General features: G+C 42.2%; 1 protein-coding gene across 1 annotated transcript in view; it reads right to left on the bottom strand.

The window, feature by feature from the left end:
- The window catches only part of TNPO1 (transportin 1), a 685,264-nt gene that overhangs the window by 98,966 nt on the left and 565,268 nt on the right, over positions 1-21,030 (bottom strand). Inside the window, 2 exon segments of the mRNA XM_029574697.1 lie at positions 14,941-15,040; positions 15,899-15,974. Of these exon segments, the coding sequence (XP_029430557.1) occupies positions 14,941-15,040; positions 15,899-15,974 (176 nt within the window).

Below are 21,030 nucleotides of genomic sequence, written 5' to 3'. Positions count from 1 at the left end.
ATCGGCAGTTTTATATCCTGTATATACATGCATTTAAACTAGGAAAACAGCATCAGGTGTTTAACTAAAGTCTCACTGGCCAGTGGATATTAGCCAGATCTGTTCTTATTGGCATCGATCTTACTGAAATAAACTGTTTGGGACATCAGATCCATCAGTCAAGTTCCTGTTAGCAGCGACGTTGATCCTTCAGAATTTCTTCTTAATCTGTGTCGACCTTTTGATACCTGCTGCCATTTTGGATTCTCTTCCCTAGGATGTTGCGTTGGTTGCTTTGGGGGACGTGAATTTGGGACGTCAAATCCAGCTTCTCAAAGAATCTGCGTGGCTTCATCTGGTGTTTTGACGCGATGTGAGGAACCCTGGATATTAAACCACAGTCCAAAAGGGTGGAGCCATCTATCTCTTATATTGTTCTCAAAGTTGTAATTTTATGAAATCCTTGACATTTCTTCAAAGTGATTGGTGAAATGCCTGCAAAGATAGATACTTCATTCTCCTCCCATTTCCATATCATTTGCTTGCGCGCAATGTTGTAAATTTGCTCTTTAGTTGTGATTGAGTGGAAACAGACAATTATGTCCCTGGGCCTGTTGATTTTCTATCCCAACGATCTATTTCAAATTGTATTTTATCTGCCTCAGACACCGATTCCAATTCAGGCCCTCCTTGTCTTGATAAATATTGACAATCTCCGAATTGCTGCCGTACAATCCGTATACTCAGAGGTTTCCGGTATACCCCGAAATCATAAATTACTTCTTCGAGAGCAGTTTTCTAGATCTTCGACTTTTACTGCCCATAATGCAAGTTAGTCTTTAATAGAGATGTACTCAGTTCGAATCTGTTTTAAGTCTTCTGCCTGAGCATCCACTCTAGTATCCGTTTCATCCACTCTCCGACCGATATCAGAGATTTCCTCCTTTAAGTCTGATATTAGCTTTGTAATCTCCTGCTTGTGGGTTCTGATATCCTGATGCAGATCGCGGAACCATTCCCAGAACTCTTCCTGGGTTGGTATATCAGTTTCACTGCTTGTATATGTAAGGTCCTGGCTGTCCTCTGGCCTTATGTCGCCCGCCACCATGTTGTCTTTATCGGCCTCGCCCTCCTCGCCAAGTTTTGCATATGAAAACTTTCTAAAGTCCACAAAATTCTTTTCTTTACGGACATGACTGATGTCTGGCGAGTGTTTTGATGATTTTTCAGCTCTGTTTTGCTTTGATGCCTTTTATTTGCGATGGATTAGTTTGCTTGATGGAGGAGTGTGGGATTCCTGCTGCCGTTCACATCGATGACGTCAATTCCTCCCTGGGTTATGTTTCTATCCTGGTTTTTGGTTTCAAAGATGGACTGTGGGGTCTTTCAAAATATCTCTTCTCAGCTGGAAATAGATATATTGTGTATGTGGCAGAAGAGAAAATTCAACCTTGAAGGTTGTAAAACTCAAATGCCCTTTCCCAAATCTGACCCAAAAATTTTAAGCCCAGACTATGCCATTTTAACATATCTACTGTGTATGTCACCTGGGATAGCTCTGAATTTTCATTTGAGGAGGATATCAGACAACCTACCCATTGGAGCCCCCACCGTTGCATGGTAAATGCTTCACATTTTCAATGTGTGGGATAATGTTGGAGCCTTCTGGTCAATAGTGACTATAGTACAAGAATTTGCCGAATAAAGTAGTAAAGCAACTAGGTTATGTCCCCCACCGCTCGTGCTGCCTCTAAGACATACCAACCCATAAATTTATCTGCTTCCATTCAGTTCCTTAAACAAGACATGCTGCTATATAATCTACTAGATAAAGGAGCCCTGACCGACGTGCCGCAAATGCGCAGTAGAGAGCAGCTCTACCGCACATGCGCGGGCGAGCAAGTCGGTCAGAGTGGAGCATGCCTGAAAAAAAAAATGGTGCTGGGAGGAGGCAGTAGCGCCGGCGGCGAGGAGCAGTAGCGATGGCGGCGTGCGCGAGGGAGGGACCCCCCCCGGAGATCTTCTGTCTGCGCCATCCGAGGGAAGGGGTTGTGGATGAGCTGAAAGGGGAGGGGATTGAGAGAGGGGGAGTGACTGAGGGGAAGGGAGTGAGTGAGGGGAGGAGGGAAGGGAGGAGAGAGTGAGGGGGGGGAAGGTGAGAGGGAGAATGGGGAGGGGAGGTGGAAGGGAGAATGAGGGGGAAGGAGAATGAGGGGGAGGGAGTGGGAAGGAGAATGAGTGGGAAGGAAATGGACCGAAAAACTTTTTTAAATGTAGCCCATTGTTACGGGCTTAACGGCTAGTAATTATATAAAATATGAAGCTCTAAGCAGTATTCTGTTTTGTCATAAGGAGGAAGAAATATGGCTACGGAGGTGTCAAAACATTTTCTTTTGATTATATGAAATCTGTGGAATAAATATAGCAGCTTTGGTAAAATTACCATTTTAATTATATTAACACACCTCAATACAGACCAATTCTGCTTTAATCTTCATCAGAACCGGAGGATAGTTGTACTTGTAAAGATCACCAAGGGTCTGAGGTATATTGATACAAAGATATTTAAAACCTGTCTGTGTAATAGTAAAATTTAAATATCTTAGGATCTTGCTTTTCAGGCCTATGGGGAAAACAGATTTTTGAAAGTTTATTTTGTATTCAGAATGTACACTATTTCTGAAGCACATCAAGCATTATAGTACCAGAAAGCCTTCAGAGTTTGTTTTGCAGGTGACAATTTTGCCTCAGTGAAAGTCTGCAGCAACTTGGGTAAACGTCATTTTTTTTCAGATTAGATATTTTGCCTTGAGCTCTGCTAACTTAATTATTTGACATGGTTAGCTTCCGGCCATTCGGGATCTGTACGGTTCGGTGGGAGAATGTTTGAAGGTTGTTCTGAATATGGGATCAAATAAAGCTATATAAGGAACCAATATGCTGTACATGTGTGACTTGGTCATAAAGCTTGTGAAATTTAACACCCCGATGAAGAAATGTGTTGGTTGTGAGATCTGCCTAACAAGATGACATTAAGCTGATATCGCTGCAATGGACTAGACCACATGTAGTACAAAAGCACTTCTATGAAAATTCGTTGCTGATCCATAAATATCGTGAAGAAACATCGCATGATGACAGTTTGATGATACATATAAGCATTGTAGTTCCCTGAAGAAGCCCTGTTCTGAGGGTGAAACGAGGCTCTCGTTGGAAGTGGATATACATAGGAGGGACATAAAAATGTTCAACAACAGGATCATGCACATTTAAGTATATAACATCAAATGTAATGGATCGGATTATGAATATGGTTTAAATGGAAGTATTAATCATATAAAGCAGATGTACATTCACTTGAATTACATTTTATTGTGTAATGTGAGGGTTATCATGTAATTTATATACTACAATGTTCACTGTATACATTATATGTATGTGGTGAGGTATCACTTGGGTCATTATTATGGAAAACTAGTAATGTTAGGTTCATGTGATCATATTTTAATGTGATATTTGGTATGGATGGTATGAGTGATGTGAATGAAGGGTAATGCATGAATGTAGTGTGGTTTTAAAAAAAATGTAGGAAGGTATTGTGGTCACATAGTAGTGCCATGGTGTAAATGCTGTTTAAATACTATGTAAACAAAGTTTGGGCATGATATTTTGCCGAGTTCCTTTGATTTGAGCAGGTTCTTTTTTTGATGAGATAGATCATAAAGGTTTGATTTCACATTTATATATACCTAATGATTTGTTTGCTTCTACTCACCAATATATGAAGAACAGGAAGCAGTTTTAGGTTTATAAGACTACTGAGATTTTATGCAGATTTGGAAACATACTCTCAAGCACTATTTCACTAAGCCTGGCAAACACTCAAACTGAAGATTTACTAAGGTTGTATCGAACTCCTGACAGGATTAGTAAATGAAATGTTTGGCTCTTTTTTTTCATTTTTATCTGGTGGCATTGCCCCTTTAATAAACATTTGAGTATACTAAGAAACACCCTTAAATATTTCAAGGCTATGTATTTAATATCATATTTGTGTAGATATACAAGACAATGCCCTGAAAAGATTAAAGTAGTTGCTTCAACATGTATTGTTATCAGCGAGAGTTGCTCTGTGAGACTGTGGAAGAATGAACTGCTGCTGTTTTTGTAAGATCTGATGCAGAAAGTTGGGAGTACTGCTGTGATAGAAAAACTCACTAGGGTTATAGGAGGGCAGCTAATCATTTTTGAGGCTGTATGGACTCATGATTTTGTTGTGTGAATGGTTAACATCAGAGTTAGCTGGTATCTTGAGGCTGGATATCTGCTTTTTGATGCTTTGTCTTTTTCTCAGTGTCTTGGGATTTAGTAGTCTCTACGAGGTTGGGATGGGGGAGTTTGAGTTTGGAGATTTCTTTTGATTGGGCATATTGTGATTGATATGCTTATATGGCTATTTTCCATCTACTCTGTTCCGTGTTTATATTGTATCATAGGTGGCTATGTGCAGCTGTCTCCATATTTTGTATTATAACATTTGTTTTTGTTCTCGCTTGTGAATATACTAGATAATTCTTATTGGAAAACTGCAAATTACTAACAGAAAAAAATTATAAAACCATAATGGAAACAATCATAAACCAACTTTAGAAGGAAAACGATTGGTGGGAATGATACAATTAGACTGGGGGGGGGGGGGTGTAGTAGAGATTCAGGATCTTTTAACAGAAAAACCTTTAAGGTACAATTTATACTCTCCCTACCCAAACTCCGTTTTTTCACTGGTTTATAAACCATCCACTCCAGATGGACCACCTGGCTAGCACCGAGAGCCTTCAAGAACCCTGAGGGTTAGAGGGATGTCTTATGACGACTCGGCACCATTCTTTCTAGCAGGGGCTGCCACAGTAGGGAAACTGAGCGCATTTCCTTCTGCCTGACCCCAGCTAGCCCTAACAGGCAAAAGTTATAGCCTGAGTCACAGGACTACCTCCAAATTTTCTTAATTTCTTTTCCAAAGTTTCTCATTCTGAAATCATATACCGTATTTTTCGCTCCATAAGACGCACTTTTTTTCCCCCAAAGGTGGGGGGAAAATGTATGTGCGTCTTATGGAGCGAATATAAAAAAAAAACCAAACAAAAATCTAACAAACCCCCCCCCCCCCCCCCAAGACCTGCCGACTTAATTTCCTACAACCCCCCACCCTCCTGACCCCCCCCAGACCTGGCAAATTAATTTCCTGCAACCCCCCACCCTCCTGACCCCCCCAAGACCTGCCAAACGTCCCTGGTGGTCCAGCGGGGGTCCGGGAATGATCTCCTGGGTGTGGGCCGTCGGCTGCCAGTAAACAAAATGGCGCCGACGGCCCTATGCCCTCACTATGTCACTGAGACCGACCGCTGCTATTGGTCGGTCTCAGTGACATAGTGAGGGCATAGGGCCGTCGGCGCCATTTTGTTTACTGGCAGCCGACGGCCCTATGCCCACACTATGTCACTGAGACCGACAGCTGCTATTGGTCGGTCTCAGTGACATAGTGAGGGCATAGGGCCGTCGGCGCCATTTTGTTTACTGGCAGCCGACGGCCCTATGCCCATACTATGTCACTGAGACCGACCGCTGCTATTGGTCGTTCTCAGTGACATAGTGAGGGCATAGGGCCGTCGGCGCCATTTTGTTTACTGGCAGCCGACGGCCCTATGCCCATACTATGTCACTGAGACCGACCGCTGCTATTGGTCGTTCTCAGTGACATAGTGAGGGCATAGGGCCGTCGGCTGCCAGTAAACAAAATGGCGCCGACGGCCCTATGCCCTCACTATGTCACTGAGACCGACCGCTGCTATTGGTCGGTCTCAGTGACATAGTGAGGGCATAGGGCCGTCGGCGCCATTTTGTTTACTGGCAGCCGACGGCTCACGCCCAGGAGATCGTTCCCGGACCGCTCCTGGACCCCCGCTGGACCACCAGGGACGTTTGGCAGGTCTTGGGGGGGTCAGGAGGGTGGGGGGTTGCAGGAAATTAATTCGGCAGGTCTTGGGGGGTCAGGGGGGTGGAGGTTGTTAATTTAAAGGGTTGGGATGGGGGGGGGGGGTTTGGGGGTTCCCAGAGAAAGAAAAGTTTTCTGATCTGGGGAGTGGACCGAAATGGCCCTCCCCAGACCCGAAAACAAAATGGGGAGAAAAAAAAAAGCTATGCACTCCCCTAATTTGCTCCATAAGACGCCCAGACACAGAGCCGGTTTAGCACAATTTTTTTTTTTTAAATTTTCCCCCTCTGAATCCTAGGTGCGTCTTATGGTCAGGTGCGTCTTATGGAGCGAAAAATACGGTACATTGATTTCTACCCTTTATTTTTGTGCCATTTTATAATATATGTGCAAATATGCGTGTACGATATAAAATCAGCTGTATGCACATACACGTGCCCGCAATTTTATATGGACGCGCGCATATGTGCACAAAAGCCGGTTCTACCACATAAGTGAGGGTATTTTGTTAGATATATGCGCCGTCACAGTTACCAGTTTCCCAGTCTGTTCCCAGTTTACCCAAGGATAGGACTTCCTAACCCCCCCCCCCCCCCCAAAGCAAAATTGCTTACCTTGTAATGGGTGTTATCCCAGGACAGCAGGATGTAGTCCTCACATATGGATGACATCATTGATGGAGCACTGGTATGGAAAACTTTCTGTCAAAGTTTCTAGAAACTTTTGACTGGCCCTGTGAGGCCACTGAGCATACCCAGCATGCCATGATATTCTCTGCCACAGGGGTCTCTCTTCAGTCTCATATGTAGCAATAAGCTTTAGCAAAAAATAAAATAATAAAACGTATCGGACCCAACTCCGCGGGATGGCGGGTGGGTTTCGTGAGGATTACATCCTGCTGTCCTGGGATAACACCTATTACAAGGTAAGCAATTTTGCTTTATCCCAGGACAAGCAGGATGCTAGTCCTCACATATGGATGATTAGCAAGCTAGAGGCTGAGTCATTTTGTAGAGAAGCAACAGTGAAGTATTGTTGTTGAAAATGAGGCAGCCGAAGATCACAGCAGATTGGATGTAGAAGGAGTTGGGATTAAACTGGAAACAAGTTCTTTAAGACAGACTGTCCCGTAAGCTGAATCTTGTCGTCCTTGTTTGTCCAAACAGTAATGAGCTGCAAAGGTGTGAAGAGAACTCCATGTTGCTGCATTACATATGTCAAGAATTGGCACTGAACGATAGTGTGCTACTGAGGTTGACATTGCTCTCACTGAATGCACCTTTACTTGCCCCTGGAGAGGAAGGCCTGCTTTTTCATAGCAAAACTGTATGCAATCTGCTAGCCAATTGGATAGAGTATGTTTACCCACTGCTTTTCCCGGTTTGTTTGGATCATAAGATACAAAGAGTTGAGTGGACTTCCTGTGGACTGCAGTGCGGTCTAAGTAAAAATCTAGCGCATGCTTACAGTCCAAGGTATGTAAGGCCCGTTCTCCTTGGTGAGAATGAGGTCTTGGAAAGAATGTGGGCAAAACTATAGATTGGTTCAAGTGGAATTCCGTAACTACTCTGGGAATTTTGGATGTGTACGGAGAACCACTCTGTCATGTAGGAATTTTGTATACGGTGAGTACGTGACAAGTGCTTGTAACTCACTAATCCTTCTAGCCGATGTAATGGCTATAAGGAAGATAGTCTTCCATGTGAGAAATTTATCACAGGAATTCATGGGTTCAAAAGGAGAACGCATAAAAGTCTTGCTAAGACCAAATTCAGGTCCCATTCTTTAACAGGTGGCCGAATTGGTGGTTTAAGGTGAATTAAACCCCTCATAAACCTACTGACAAGAGGATGTACAGATATTGGTGCATCTCCCATCTTGTTATGGTAAGCTGAGATTGCACTTAAATGTACTCTTACAGATGATGTCTGGAGACCAGAATCTGAAAAATGGCATAAGTAGTCTAATAAAGAAGTTGTGGGGCAGGAGAAGGGGTCGATACTCTTTTGCATGCACCACATGGCAAACCTTTTCCATTTGGAAGAATAATTCGTGTTGAAGGTTACGTGAAGCTATAAGCACTCGAAATACATTGGTTGAAAGATTGAGTGGTTGTAAAATCAAGTTTTCAACATCCATGCTGTCAGGGATAGGGATTGAAGGTTGGGATGGCGCAACCGACCCTGATCCTGAGTTATGAGAGTGGGAGCTACACCCAGGCGAATTGGTTCTCTGATCAAGAGGTCTAGAAGGGTGGGAAACCATACTTGTCGAGGCCAATACGGGGCTATGAGTATCATGGACCCCTTGTCCTGTTGTAGCTTCACTAGCGTTTTGGTTATCAGCGGTATTGGAGGATACGTGTATAGAAGGCCTGAGTTCCAAGGGCGAGCAAAGGCGTCCTTGGCTAGTTGGTGATTCTGTCTGTGCAGAGCGCAGGATTTGTCCACTTTGTGATTCAGGCGTGACGCAAAGAGGTCTATTGTCTGTTGTCCCCAATGTTGAAATATCCTGGTCGCTACTAAGGGATCCAGGGACCATTCGTGTGGTTGGAACTGACGACTGAGTCGATTCGCCACTGCATTGTGAATGCCTGCCAGATAAGTGGCCCGGAGAAACATTAAGTGTATCAGGGACAAGTCCCAAATTTGTGCAGTTTCTTGACAAAGGAGATACGAGCCAGTACCTCCCTGTTTGTTGATGTACCACATGGCTACTGTGTTGTCCGTTTGGATCAGAACAGTCTATTGTGAAAGGCAGTCCTTGAACGCATGCAGAGCATAACGTATAGCTCGAAGTTCCTGGAAATTGATTTGAAATGTTGCTTCGAGTTTTGTCCAAGTACCTTGGTTTTGGAGATTGTTTATGTGAGCTCCCCAACCCAAGGTGGATGCATCTGTAGTTAAAGTTATCTGTGGGACTGGTTGCTGGAAGGGAAGGCCCTTGCACAAATTGTCCTTGTTCACCAACCAAAGTAGAGATGAACGTAGCTGGTGGAGAGTACAGTGGTTGAATGACTTGGATCCATTGTGATCTTAAAATCCATTGAGTTACCCTCATGGCTAACCTTGCCATAGGAGTGACATGAACTGTGGATGCCATGCAAGGTTAGAAACTGATGCCATGCAAGGTTAAAAACTGATGAGCTGTTGCTTGTTTCTTTGAGTGACTCGAGTTTGCCAGTAGGGAAAATGTGTCTGCCCAATCCTCGGGTAAAAAAGCTTTTGAAAGTATGGTGTTCAATTCTGCTCCTATGAATTGAACCTGGTGAGACAGAACAAGATGGGACTTTTGATAACTGATGAGAAAACCTATGGAATGAAGTAGAGTAATTGTTTGACAGAGAAACCAGAGCTCCTTGTTGAGATTGACTTCTGATGAGTCAGTCGTCTAAGTAGGGAAAGAGGGAAAGACATGGACACCTCCTTTGTGTAAGTGTGCTGTTATTACTGCCAGATATTTGGTGAATACTCTGGAGCAGAGGCAAGTCCGAATGGTAGTACTCTCTACTGGAAATGTTGATAGCCTACTATGAAGCACAGATGCTTGCGATGAGGGGGAAATATTGGAATGTGAGCGTAAGCATCTTGAAGATCCAGAGAACAAAGCCAATCTCCTGTTTGAAGAAGTGGAAGCATGGTTCCTAGAGAAACCATCCTGAACTTTTCTTTCTTCAGAAATTTGTTGAAATTTCTGAGGTCTAGGATGGGACGTAGGCCTCCAGTTTTCTTTGGAATGAGGAAATAACAGGAATAGAATCCTCTGCCCTGCTGAGCCCGGGGCACCGGCTTTACAGCTCTGGCTCTCAGAAGGGTGGATAATTCTACTTTAATTGGATTATGTGGTTTTCGCTTAGAGAAAGAGGTCTCGGAGGAGAATCTCTTGGAATTGAGAGGAAATTGAGTTTGTAACCGAGATATTATTGCAAGTACCCATTGGTCTGTTATTTGTAACCAATGGTTGTAAAAGGAGGATTCTCAACCTCCTACCGGAAGCTCTGGATGAGGATTGGAGAGATGGCTTCGGTCTCTGAAAAAGGCCTCAAAAGCCAGCAGCCGGTCCCATCTGTGGCGGAGGTTGAGGCCTAGCCGCCCTAGGTTGTCTGGGCTGAGCTCTTTGTTGCGGCCTAGAAGATCTGCCCCTTGATGTTGGAGGGTAATAATGCCGCTGTCGATAGAAGGGCCTTCTAGGTTCTTTTCTTTGAGGCTTACGAGTTGACTGTGTAGCTGATCCTGCGGAATTAATGAAAGTTGTCGCAGGGTTTCTGTGTGCTCTTTCAATTGAACAACCGCATCTTGTACCTTGGAACCAAAAAGGTTATCGCCAAGACATGGGAGGTCAACTAATTTTTCTTGGACTTCAGGCCTGAGGTCCAAGGCTTTAAGCCATGCCCAACGTCTTGCACTTATTCCCGATGCAGCCACTCTGGATGCTGTTTCAAACCCATCATAGGCAGCACAGACCTAGTGCTTGCCAGCCTCCGGTCCTTTGTGAATAATTGCCTGGGCTGCTTCTTGATTTTGCTGTGGCAATGATGGTATAAACTCTTGCATCTGTTTCCACAGATTTCTTTGATATTGATTCATGTATAATTGGTAAGAATTTAACATGGCTCCTTGATAAACCTTTCTTCCCAGGGAATCCAAGAATCTGTGATCTTTTCCTGGGGGAGTTGAGGAATGTGGCCTTATCCTCTGACTTCTTTTGTGCGGATTCTACCACCACCGATTGGTGTGGAAGCTGTGTCTTTTGGTAGCCAGGAGCAGACTGCACCAAATAAGTTGTTTCCATTCTTTTATTTACAGCAGGCACTGAGCATGGATGCTCCCAAAGTCGATGTTGTAGGTCCAGAAGGACGTCATGGACAGGTATGGCTACTACCTGCTTTGGAGGATCCATAAATTGGAGAACCTCCAATGTCTGTTGTCTTGAATCTTCCTTCGTCACTAAGGTGAAGGATATGGTGTCTGCCATATCCTGGATGAAATTTGTGAAGGATAAATCCTCCGGTGGAGATTTCTTCCTTGGGTCTGGAGGTGAAGGATCTGACATTAAATCTTCAGATGAAGTGCCTGTGTGTCTTTCGTCCCAAGTATCATATGGATCTTCTCGATGAGGGGATATTGGAGAAGATCTAGGTGGACGAGGAAGCCCTGAAGGACCTGGTTGCAGGTCATCGAGGGGTATCCCTGCAGGTTGTTCTTTCCGGGGCTTGGGAGGAAGAGCTCCAACTACCTCGTCAAATCTCTTCATTAGGAGTTGATATAGGGCCAGTTCTGGATGCCCTGGGTCCCCAGGTGTCATTGGCATCGATGGTATCGGGTCTGGTATTGAAGATAGCGTCGGTGGCATCTATGGTTGTGTGCTGGTGGTATTACTTTAGGCTGTGGTGCTGGCAACGGTGTAGGCATCGGCATAGACTGAACCGTTGGCATCGGGGTAGGTACCGGCCTCGACAGAGTAGTCTGCATCGGTGTAGTCACTGGCATCAGTAGTGGAACCGGCATCAGTGTAAACACCGGCATCGGTGCGGGCGCCGGAATGGGCATCTGCTCCTTAAGGGCCTGGAGCACCGCTTGCCGGATAAAATCCGACAATTCCTGTGGAACAGCTGGTGCAGGCAGAGCAGCTGAATGCGGTGGCAGCATAGATACCCCTTCCACAGAGCCCTGTGGAGGTACGACTATTGCTGTTTCTTCGTGAGGTGAAGGCCCCGGCGTCTAGGATAGCGGTGTTTCCTGAGGTTTTGGCCGCTTAGCAATCGGTGCCTCTGGGGAGAGAAGCTCCGGTGTCGATGTCTATGATGGTGCTTCGGTCAGTGCTCGACTACTGACCTCGATGCTATCGATGTCGTTGGCCTCCCGACCCCTCCGGATGGCGTTTTTTCAATATTATTCGTTTTGAGACTCCGGCTGGAGACGATTTTGTCGATGTTGAGGGAGAAGGCAAAAGCTGGAGATGGAATAGATGCGCTATCTTTTCATGAATAAGTTTTCTTCCCTACGGAGTCATCTCCGCACATTTAGGGCAGGTTGTGACATCATGTTTGGCCCCCAAACAAAGAACACACTCAAGGTGTGGGTCTGTAATGGACATTGCCGATTACAGATAGGACATTTCTTAAATCCAGAAGCCATTTTCATTCGACAGCCGTCTATGAAATGAGGGAAAAATTCTGAGAGAAAAAGTTTTTACTCAATGAGTAAAAACGAGACTGCAATCACTCACCAGCCGGTGGAAATCTGAGAGATCCCTTGTGGGAGGAAAATGAATGAGAAATAGTTGACTTTTTAGTCAGCAAATACTGTGAGAAAAAAACTCACAAGGCTCCTGCTTCGTGATGCCTTCAGCAGAGCGGAAAAACGAAGACTGAAGAGAGACCCCTGTGGCAGAGAATATCATGGCATGCTGGGCATGCTCAGTGGTCTCATAGGGCCAGTCAAAAGTTTCTAGAAACTTTGACAGAAAGCTTTCCGTACCAGGGCTCCATCAATGTCGTCACCCATATGTGAGGACTAGCATCCTGTTTGTCCTGGGATAATATGTCTCCCTTTTACCCCCAACCCTTAAATCCCCACTAGCCTCATTTTTTTTTTTATTACTTACACACCCATCCATAGCAGAAGTTATGCAGTAGGGGAGCCCAGCACACACTTGAATGTGTAAATATTTACGCGTCATCTCTCATGTTACAGATTCTGACTGCCCATGTCCCAACACCCTGCCCCCTTTTTTGCATTTCCCATCTGTGCATATACAGCAGCGGTTCTCAACCTGTGGGTCGTGACCCCGGCGGGGGTCGAACGACCAAAACGCAGGGGTCGCCTAAAGCAGGTCCCCAACCACTGGTCCGCGGACCAGTACCGGTCCGGCGCCGCGGCTGCTGCGGGGAGGCGGGGCGAAGCTGGCGACCTGCCTCCTCCAACCCCAAAAGGGAAGAGACATGGCCCAAAAAGCTAGCGCGTCGCAGTGACGTATGTTTCTGGAGCCGCGCAGGCAGGAAGGAGGTGTATCAGCCACTGCAGGTGCTCCTCCTACTTCCTTCCTGCCCTGCCCCGGAAGACAAATGTTGCCGGAGCCGCACGGGGAGGAAGGAGGAGGCGCGTCAGCCGCGTGGGTAGAAGAGGCGCTTCAGCCGCGTGCAGAAGAGGAGCAGCGGGGTCGGGAAGACTAGGGCCACTGCAGAGCCCATCCTGTGGCAACCCGTAAAGAAGAGGCCCAGAGGTGAGAGAGAGGTGTGTGCGAGTATGAGATGAGTTGAGAGACTGTGTGTGTTTGCAGAGACAGCATGTGAGAGCCTCTGTGTGTGTGAAAGAGACAGCATGTAAGAGTGAGAGCCTGTGCTTGAGCAAGGCAGCATGTGGGGGTGTGAGAGCCTGTGTGTGAGTCTCAGACAGCCTGTGCCAGTGAGAGCCTGTGTATGTGTGTGTAAGAGAGAAATGCATGTGAGAATGAGAACCTGACTGTGTGTTTGAGGGAAGAAGACAGGTGGAGAGAAAAGAAATAGAAAAAAAGGCAATATAAAAGGAAATGGCAAAAAATTAGAAAGGGAAGCAGATGTAAAAAAAAAAAATTACTTTTTACTGATTGGCACATGTAATCTTTGGGAATGTGCAAGAGTAGCACTTTCTCTATGGCGGATCTCACAATGTACGAGATCAACATGGAGGAAGTGGAAACCCACGGGGCCTGCACAGAGGAGGCAGCAGAATGGGCTTCAGTGCCAATAGCAGCAATCAGTGCCTCCCCAATAGCCACGTGGCAGCAGTGGCAGTAATTAGATTAATTGTTTGACTCAGCAGGAGGTGACAAAGTATGAAGTGGGATGTGAAATCAGCTTGATCTGGTGGAGAATTAGGATTGCTGTTACACATGAACTGTATTTGGCAAACATAAAGGGAGCCAGGATAATCAATTGATGCCTGCAGCTGAGGACGGATTCATTATGACTCATGTAGAAATTAGTGCATTTTCCAGATTAGTCTGCATAACACAATTCTCAACATTCAGCATTATTTCTGCTGCATAGAGTTTTATCTGAGAGGCTCTGAGGTTGTGAGGGAGCCAGTAAGAGTGAGAGCATGAGTGTGTATGAGAAAATCCAGGGGAGTAAGAGTGTGTGTGAGTGGGGAGGGGGGGGGCGGGGAGAGAGTGTCTTACACCCTGAGAGTGTATCAGTGTCTGTGAGAGTGAGAGGTTATGGTGGGTATAAGAGCATGAATGTGTAAGTATGTGACAGTGTATGTGTGAGAGAGAATGGAAATGTGAGTGTATGTGTGAGAGAGAGAGGATAACCTCCTAATCCTCGACAATATCAGGGTGACTGGAAATCAAGAGCTCCCATGTATGGACAGCAGGGGCTTTTTAAAATCCTTATTAGTTTTAATTATTGTGTGTTATTTGATATATGTGCTGTTTTGAAATATTATTGGTGTTTGGGAAATTATAAAAATGTATATGATTTTAATTAATAGAAATTCTATATCAGTAATTTTAAAATATTCTTTTATTAGTATGGTTTTACTATTATAACTGATGCTTTATGTTTCTTAATTTTATTGTTTTATGAGGAATGGTGGTTCTGTCTATAAATGTCATAATAAATAAGTATGCACTAAAATCCAACCCCATCCATAACCCCGCCCCCATATGACCAAAACCCCGCCCTCGCAGGGCGAGGGCGGGGCGAGGGTTCACCACAACATGAGGAACTGTATTTCGGGGTCACGGCATTAGAAAGGTTGAGAACCACTGATATACAGGGAGATATGCGCGTACTCTGGCACTTCTTAAAATCCACATGGCATTCTCTAGTTGAAGATACTCGCGTATCTCCTGGCTTTGGCGTGGTTTTAAAATTTGCCTTAATGTGTGTATCTTAAAACACATTATTTCTATTTTTAAACATCTTTTTATAGGTGAGCCTAACAAAAAAGGATTTAACCCTCCCAATCTCCATCAAATCTTACCTGAACTACTCCACCAGGATTAACACTGATCATGGTGCAAATCCCACGAAATGCTGAATCCTTTTCTTCATTGTCTCTAATGTTCCGCAGAGATGTGCACCTATTAAATTGCAGAATCATGTTATTAGCATAAAACAATTAAAAAAAAAAATTTTTCAAATTTTTTTTTAAAATCTAGCAAACAGTATTTGATGGAATAAGAGCCACAGTGAACACAAAACAGAAGTACAGATTTTACTAATATATCTATTAAAAAAAATCTAGGAAGACTATACAATCTGTGTAAGCTCATTAAGTATTTGCCTCATACTGGCCCCATACGTATTGTTTCAACATTCAATGGTATTGCTATAAAAGACTTGACTGACCTGTCCCCTTACTTTCTCTGCATAAGCTAGCTATTCTCATTTGTCCATTAACGAGTAAAGTACATACATGCTTGATACCTGGCATTGTTAATGTGACCTGTATTCCATTAAATACCATTAATACTATGAATTATGAGAAGCAGAACAAAAGTCACAAAAATATTTCCGATACCACTGACAAAATTTAACTTACAGCAGCAAGCAAATGATTATACAGATCAAGTCTATAAATATGGTTTTTTGTTACAATATAAATCTACTACATCTTAGACTAGTGTAATGCAGTCTAATTTTTAAAGTATTGGCATGCGTCATTATTATGGTGAATTTTACAATGCTCTTTCATAATCAAGCTTTAACACAGCAAGCATGTGACAATCTTATCCCATGCATCAATTAGTCGTTAGCCACAACATAAAATATACATGACGGTGCTACTAGGAAACTCACAAACCTGATAGGACAAGATTAGTCACATGGTTGGCAATGATTAACGACTGTGATTTTGTAACCAACTGAAAATATATCTAAAAAGTGAGATAGAAAGAAAGAGTGAAAATGAATTAAATAAAAGATTGAATAATACACACCAGGGTCTTATAAACTGCTGTAGCATGGGGGCCACCTCTTGAGGACAAACGTAACCAAGACGACCAATTGTTATTGCTAAGGTAACGCAATCACGGTTATACACCACCAAACGCCAACCAAGACATGAGCAAATGAGGGGGGAAAGGAGAAAAAATAAAGAAAAAACAACAAATAACTCAGAAACAGAAACCAACAGAATCTGTGTATGATAATAAACATAAGATTTTACTAATGCTCTTTATTACCACCCCCTAAAATAAGGGGCAGCAACATATATGGCATACTCAGTCTGAAGGGAGGGGAGAGGAGAGGGGAAAAGGAATAAAAACAGAAAAAAAGGAGAGAACACCTAAAACACAATTCAGACATTGGCAATCAAATATATGTTCAGCTAGTTTGTTAGAGGATACCACGATGAGAAGAAAAACTTTGTGACTCATGTCAATTCTGTCATTAGTAGGAGTACATTTTCCAAGGAAAGGTATATACTGTGTAAGCACACCTTCCTTTCTTCCTTTGCTTTTCCATCTGCTGACTCATTGCTAAGAGAGTATGGTATTCAGCTCCTCTACAGCACTGGATTCAATGCATTTAATAATTCACACTACTTTTGGCAACTGTTTTATTTTAAACCACTGTTCTCAACTTACATTGTAATAAATCTTGTATATAGACTTTCCCCATATCTACCATATTCTGAATCCACTGTAGCCTTAATGCACCATCCATTGGTGTAAAGACACATCCAAAATGCATATTTTCTAGTTTGAGAGGGGGAATGTGTAGAAACCAGTGACCAATGCATCACTCTATTCGAGATTCTTAACACTTTAATATAGATCTCCCAATTTTGGAATACTGGAACTCTGGGAATTCCCAAACAGTAGATTCCAGAACACTTTCAGCTAGGTCACAAGCACAAAGCATCAATGTGATAACTAAAGAAGGAAAATTAACAGTATCAAGCAGAACAGCAAGATATCAACTCAAAGGATTTAAAATGTATTCTATTACTATTTATAGCACTAGATGTACAAGGCACATTTTGAATTGTAACTTAAATGTAATATTTTGTAGTGTGCCCTCAATTGTTAGAGCTCAGAATTGTCTCTCAAACAGAACAGTTTTGAATGCATTTTCATGCCCTTTCTAAAATCTAAAAATAACCATGTGTTTTATTCACATCTCCTTTGGGGAAACACTGTACTGTATAAACAGATTACAGTATTTTACTTTGTTAAAACATTTCTTTTAATACTAACACTGCTGGTATCAAACAAATCCAGGCCATATTTTATTATGCAAACATATTCTCATCTGCAAGCGCTAACTTTTGAAAAAATGCATTTTAGTGTTAAAACAATCTTCTTAAAGTCACTATCATATAAAAGAAGGCAAATTGTGCCTCAGTGGAACACCTAAGGTGCTAAGAGTTACTTACATGAAGATTAGGGAGGCAACAGGCTACGATTACAAGTGTAGACTACAGTGATGTGCAAGTCCCCTGAATGCGCCACTAGAAGCAGCTAGGCATATCACCAATTGATCCAGCAAGGAGCATGCACAGCACAGTGGAGGGAACCAAGTTTCTGGCCATCAACACTAAACCATGGATATAAGTAACTTTTAAAAAAGTTAATGGGATATAGCCATAACACTTGGAGGAGGAACACCTTATGATCTACTTCAGAATATTAAATCATACTTTCAGATTTGAAAAAAACAAACAAACCTGCCTCATGTCACTAGACTGCATGTGAAGGTCTTGGGAAAATAACTATAGGACATTATATAGGGTTTCTCAGTGTGAAGTTGAAAACGCTATTCTTTAAAGTACTGTTTCACTTTTGAACTACAAATTATAAAAACAGATTTTAGAACTTTAATGAAAAAGTCCTCAAAAGCGGGACTTTATGAAGAAAATCAGGTCTAATTATGTAAAATAGACAAGATAGCAGCAAGCATGATGCAAAGGTTGATACTTAAATACAAACTTTAAGAACAAATTGTGCTTTAATGGTGTTCTCTCAAACTCACAAAGGTTAATTTTTTCAGAGAAAGAAAGGGTGGGAAAAGAATGTTTAAAGGTTACTTAAAGCAAAGTACACAAATAAAAACCAGCAGATTTATATGAGGCAGAGAAAGAAAAATCTATGTTCAAGAGACAAACTATGCAACATTCTTATTAAATCAGGCATTTATGAACAATCTGATGACATGCAATAAAGCAGATGATGCTCTTTTAGAGAAAAAGTTCAGTGCAGGATACATCAATTGACAAATTAAATTACTTGACACTCATTATGGAGTCATGTCAAGGTCATAGTAAGGTTTTTTTTTGTTTTTTTTTTTAATCAAATGAGCATTTGAAAATATAACCCACAACACGGAATATTGGAAACCAATTAGAAATCTATCTTGTGAACTATACACAATTTTTAGAAGAATCAAATTTAGAGATAGTTATTTGCATTAGAATGATACTTACAGTGCTTTAAGAAATAAGCAACTGTATTTTCTTAAACCAATTCAAGTTACAAGAAAATTTCTCATATAGTATTAATTCAGATTATACAAAACAATGCAGCAGATATAGAACATCCCACAACAAAAACTTTTAGCACAGCGTACATCACACTGAACATTTATAGTAATGCATCCACATAAAATACTTAAATGTGAAAAAGCTCAGTAAGATTTTACATTTTTTTTTTTTACAAGCATAAAAGTAAATGTTTAAATTTTAGATGCATGTCTGCTACAGGTACTGATAATCATAGGAAATTACATGTTTACTATACTTCACTTGTCTAATAAGATCACAACTTGATTTCTAAAGAAATGAATTTGAAATTAAGGATTGAATCAGGTGGTGGTGAGTTTGTTTTTTTTTTGTTTTTAAATATTGCCAGAGCAGTACCTATAGGTGCCAGGCACCCAGCAAATTTTCCTTAAAGATCCCCTTCCACACTATACAAAATCAGGGAATAATGAACATCTGAGCTTCTACAAAAGATTAAAATGTTACTGAAAACAACTATTTGCTTCACAACTTCTATCATTCTAAATCTCTCCAAGCAATATACATGTAACAGCATGAATTGTGCCAGTTACACAATTTGAAATACCATTTATGCATGGAGAGGATAAGAGAATATGGACTGAGAAAGAAAAGTTAAATTATCCTATAGCAAGGAGAAAAATATAAATATATTCTTAGGTACTAATCACAGGTAACTTTTGATAATATGGAAGGGTCTCTTTAAATCATGCTCTCTACAATGCAAAAGGTACAAGCCTCAGTAACTATTATATACATCACTGTTAAACTTTCTAATTTGAAGGCCATTATAATATGGCAGGTAAATTTGTACAATATCACATCACCTTTCATCTGCAAACATGATTATGTATGTCTTGTTACTACAAGATAAGAACTTTTTAAACCACAAATAATGAAATGTAATTATATATTTAAAATGATAAAAAGCATTAAGCTTTGTCTAACAATGTGAATATCAGAGCTACAGCCAACAAAAATACAGGCCTACATTATATAAGTTTCATTAATGCACTTCAAACTAGACATACAAGCAACCTAACAGTAATGGGATTCTGAGTACGGATTACCAAATCTCCTTGTGGGATGGTTCTACACAGTTGAAAAACTACTAGGGGCATTCAGCTTGAAACAAAGATGCTCTTTCAATAAAATAAACTATTCTAAAAAAGTGAAGAATCCGTTCAAAAGCTTCATATACGTTTACACAATACCAGTGGGTATGAGCAAGTTTGCATACCGTAAATGGTGTTTTCCGTAGATAGCAGATGAATTAGCCATGCTGTCTGGGACGTCTTCCCGTCCGGTAGGTGGCGGAGCTCTCAAAGTAAAGTTCTGAGTCTTGCTGTAGTATGTGCCTGCTTGGCACCTCCCCCTCCCCTCTGCAGAGTCTCCTCAGTCCGTGATAAAGCAAGGTAGATAGTAGCAAGACTGTCCGGGGAGGTAGGAGGGTCAGCATGGCTAATTCATCTGCTATCTACGGAAAACACCGTTTACGGTAAAGCAAACTTGCTCTTTTCATGAAGATAAGCAGGATGAATTAGCCATGCTGTCTGGGAGTCCCCAGCTAGCAACTTGAACATTATTTTTATTTATTTTTTTATTAAACTTCTGATGTCTTATAAGCTCAAGATGCAAAAGAAAAAACTGGACAGTCCTTGGTGATATTGATTCAGGAGATGCCCGCGTTTAGGATTTGTCTACCCATGGAGGCATCAGCTGCTGCGAGTTTGTCCGAACAGTAATGAGTAGTGAAAGTATGAAGTGAGGACCAGGTTGCAGCTTTGCAAATTTCCAATATGGGTACATCACGCAGGTGGGCTATGGAAACTGCCACAGCTCGCACTTGATGCGCTTTAGGAGAAGTAATCAAGGATTCTGAACATCTGATAGCAAAACCGAATGCAGTTTCTGATCCAGGATGACAGTTCTCTTCCAAACCGGTAACCCTGGTGCATTTGGGTTAAACGAGAGGAAGAGTTGCAATGCTCTAGTATTGGAAGCACTGCGTTGTTTATAGTAAGCCAGCGCTTGTTTGCAATCTAGCGTATGTAGTCTACGCTCAGCATCATTGATATGAGGCTTTGGGTGATAAGTTGGAAGATTTATCAACTGATTTTGATGAAAAGATGTAGCAACCTTGGGTAGAAGTTGGAATGCGGTCGTAATGTGACTTTATCGTGGTAGAACACTAGATACAAAGAGTAGTGGACTAATGCTTGAAGTTTGCTAACTTGCCTTGCTGAACTAAGCACTACCAGAAAAAGTACTTTCCATGGCAGGTACTTGGGGTGGCAGGTATCTAGAGGTTCAAAGGGAGGTAGCATAAGTTGTTCTAGAACAATGTTTAAAATCCCATGGTACAGGTGGTTTACAAATCGGTGGGCATAGATGTAAGACTCCCTTCATGAATCTGGAGGTGAAGTAGTGGCACGTCATTGTGCAAAGAATGATACGCTACGATAGCACTGAGGTGTACTCATAGTGAAGCTGTAGCTAGATCTCTTTGGTATAGTAGATGAAGGTAAGCTAGTAAATTGTCTGGAGGGCAGGTGAATGGGTCCATGTTAG

This window comes from Rhinatrema bivittatum, chromosome 1, assembly GCF_901001135.1.
Source record: "Rhinatrema bivittatum chromosome 1, aRhiBiv1.1, whole genome shotgun sequence".
NCBI classification, from domain to species: Eukaryota; Metazoa; Chordata; class Amphibia; order Gymnophiona; family Rhinatrematidae; genus Rhinatrema; species Rhinatrema bivittatum.
Note: the sequence above shows the minus strand (reverse complement) of the source record. Positions and strands in the feature narration are given on the sequence as shown.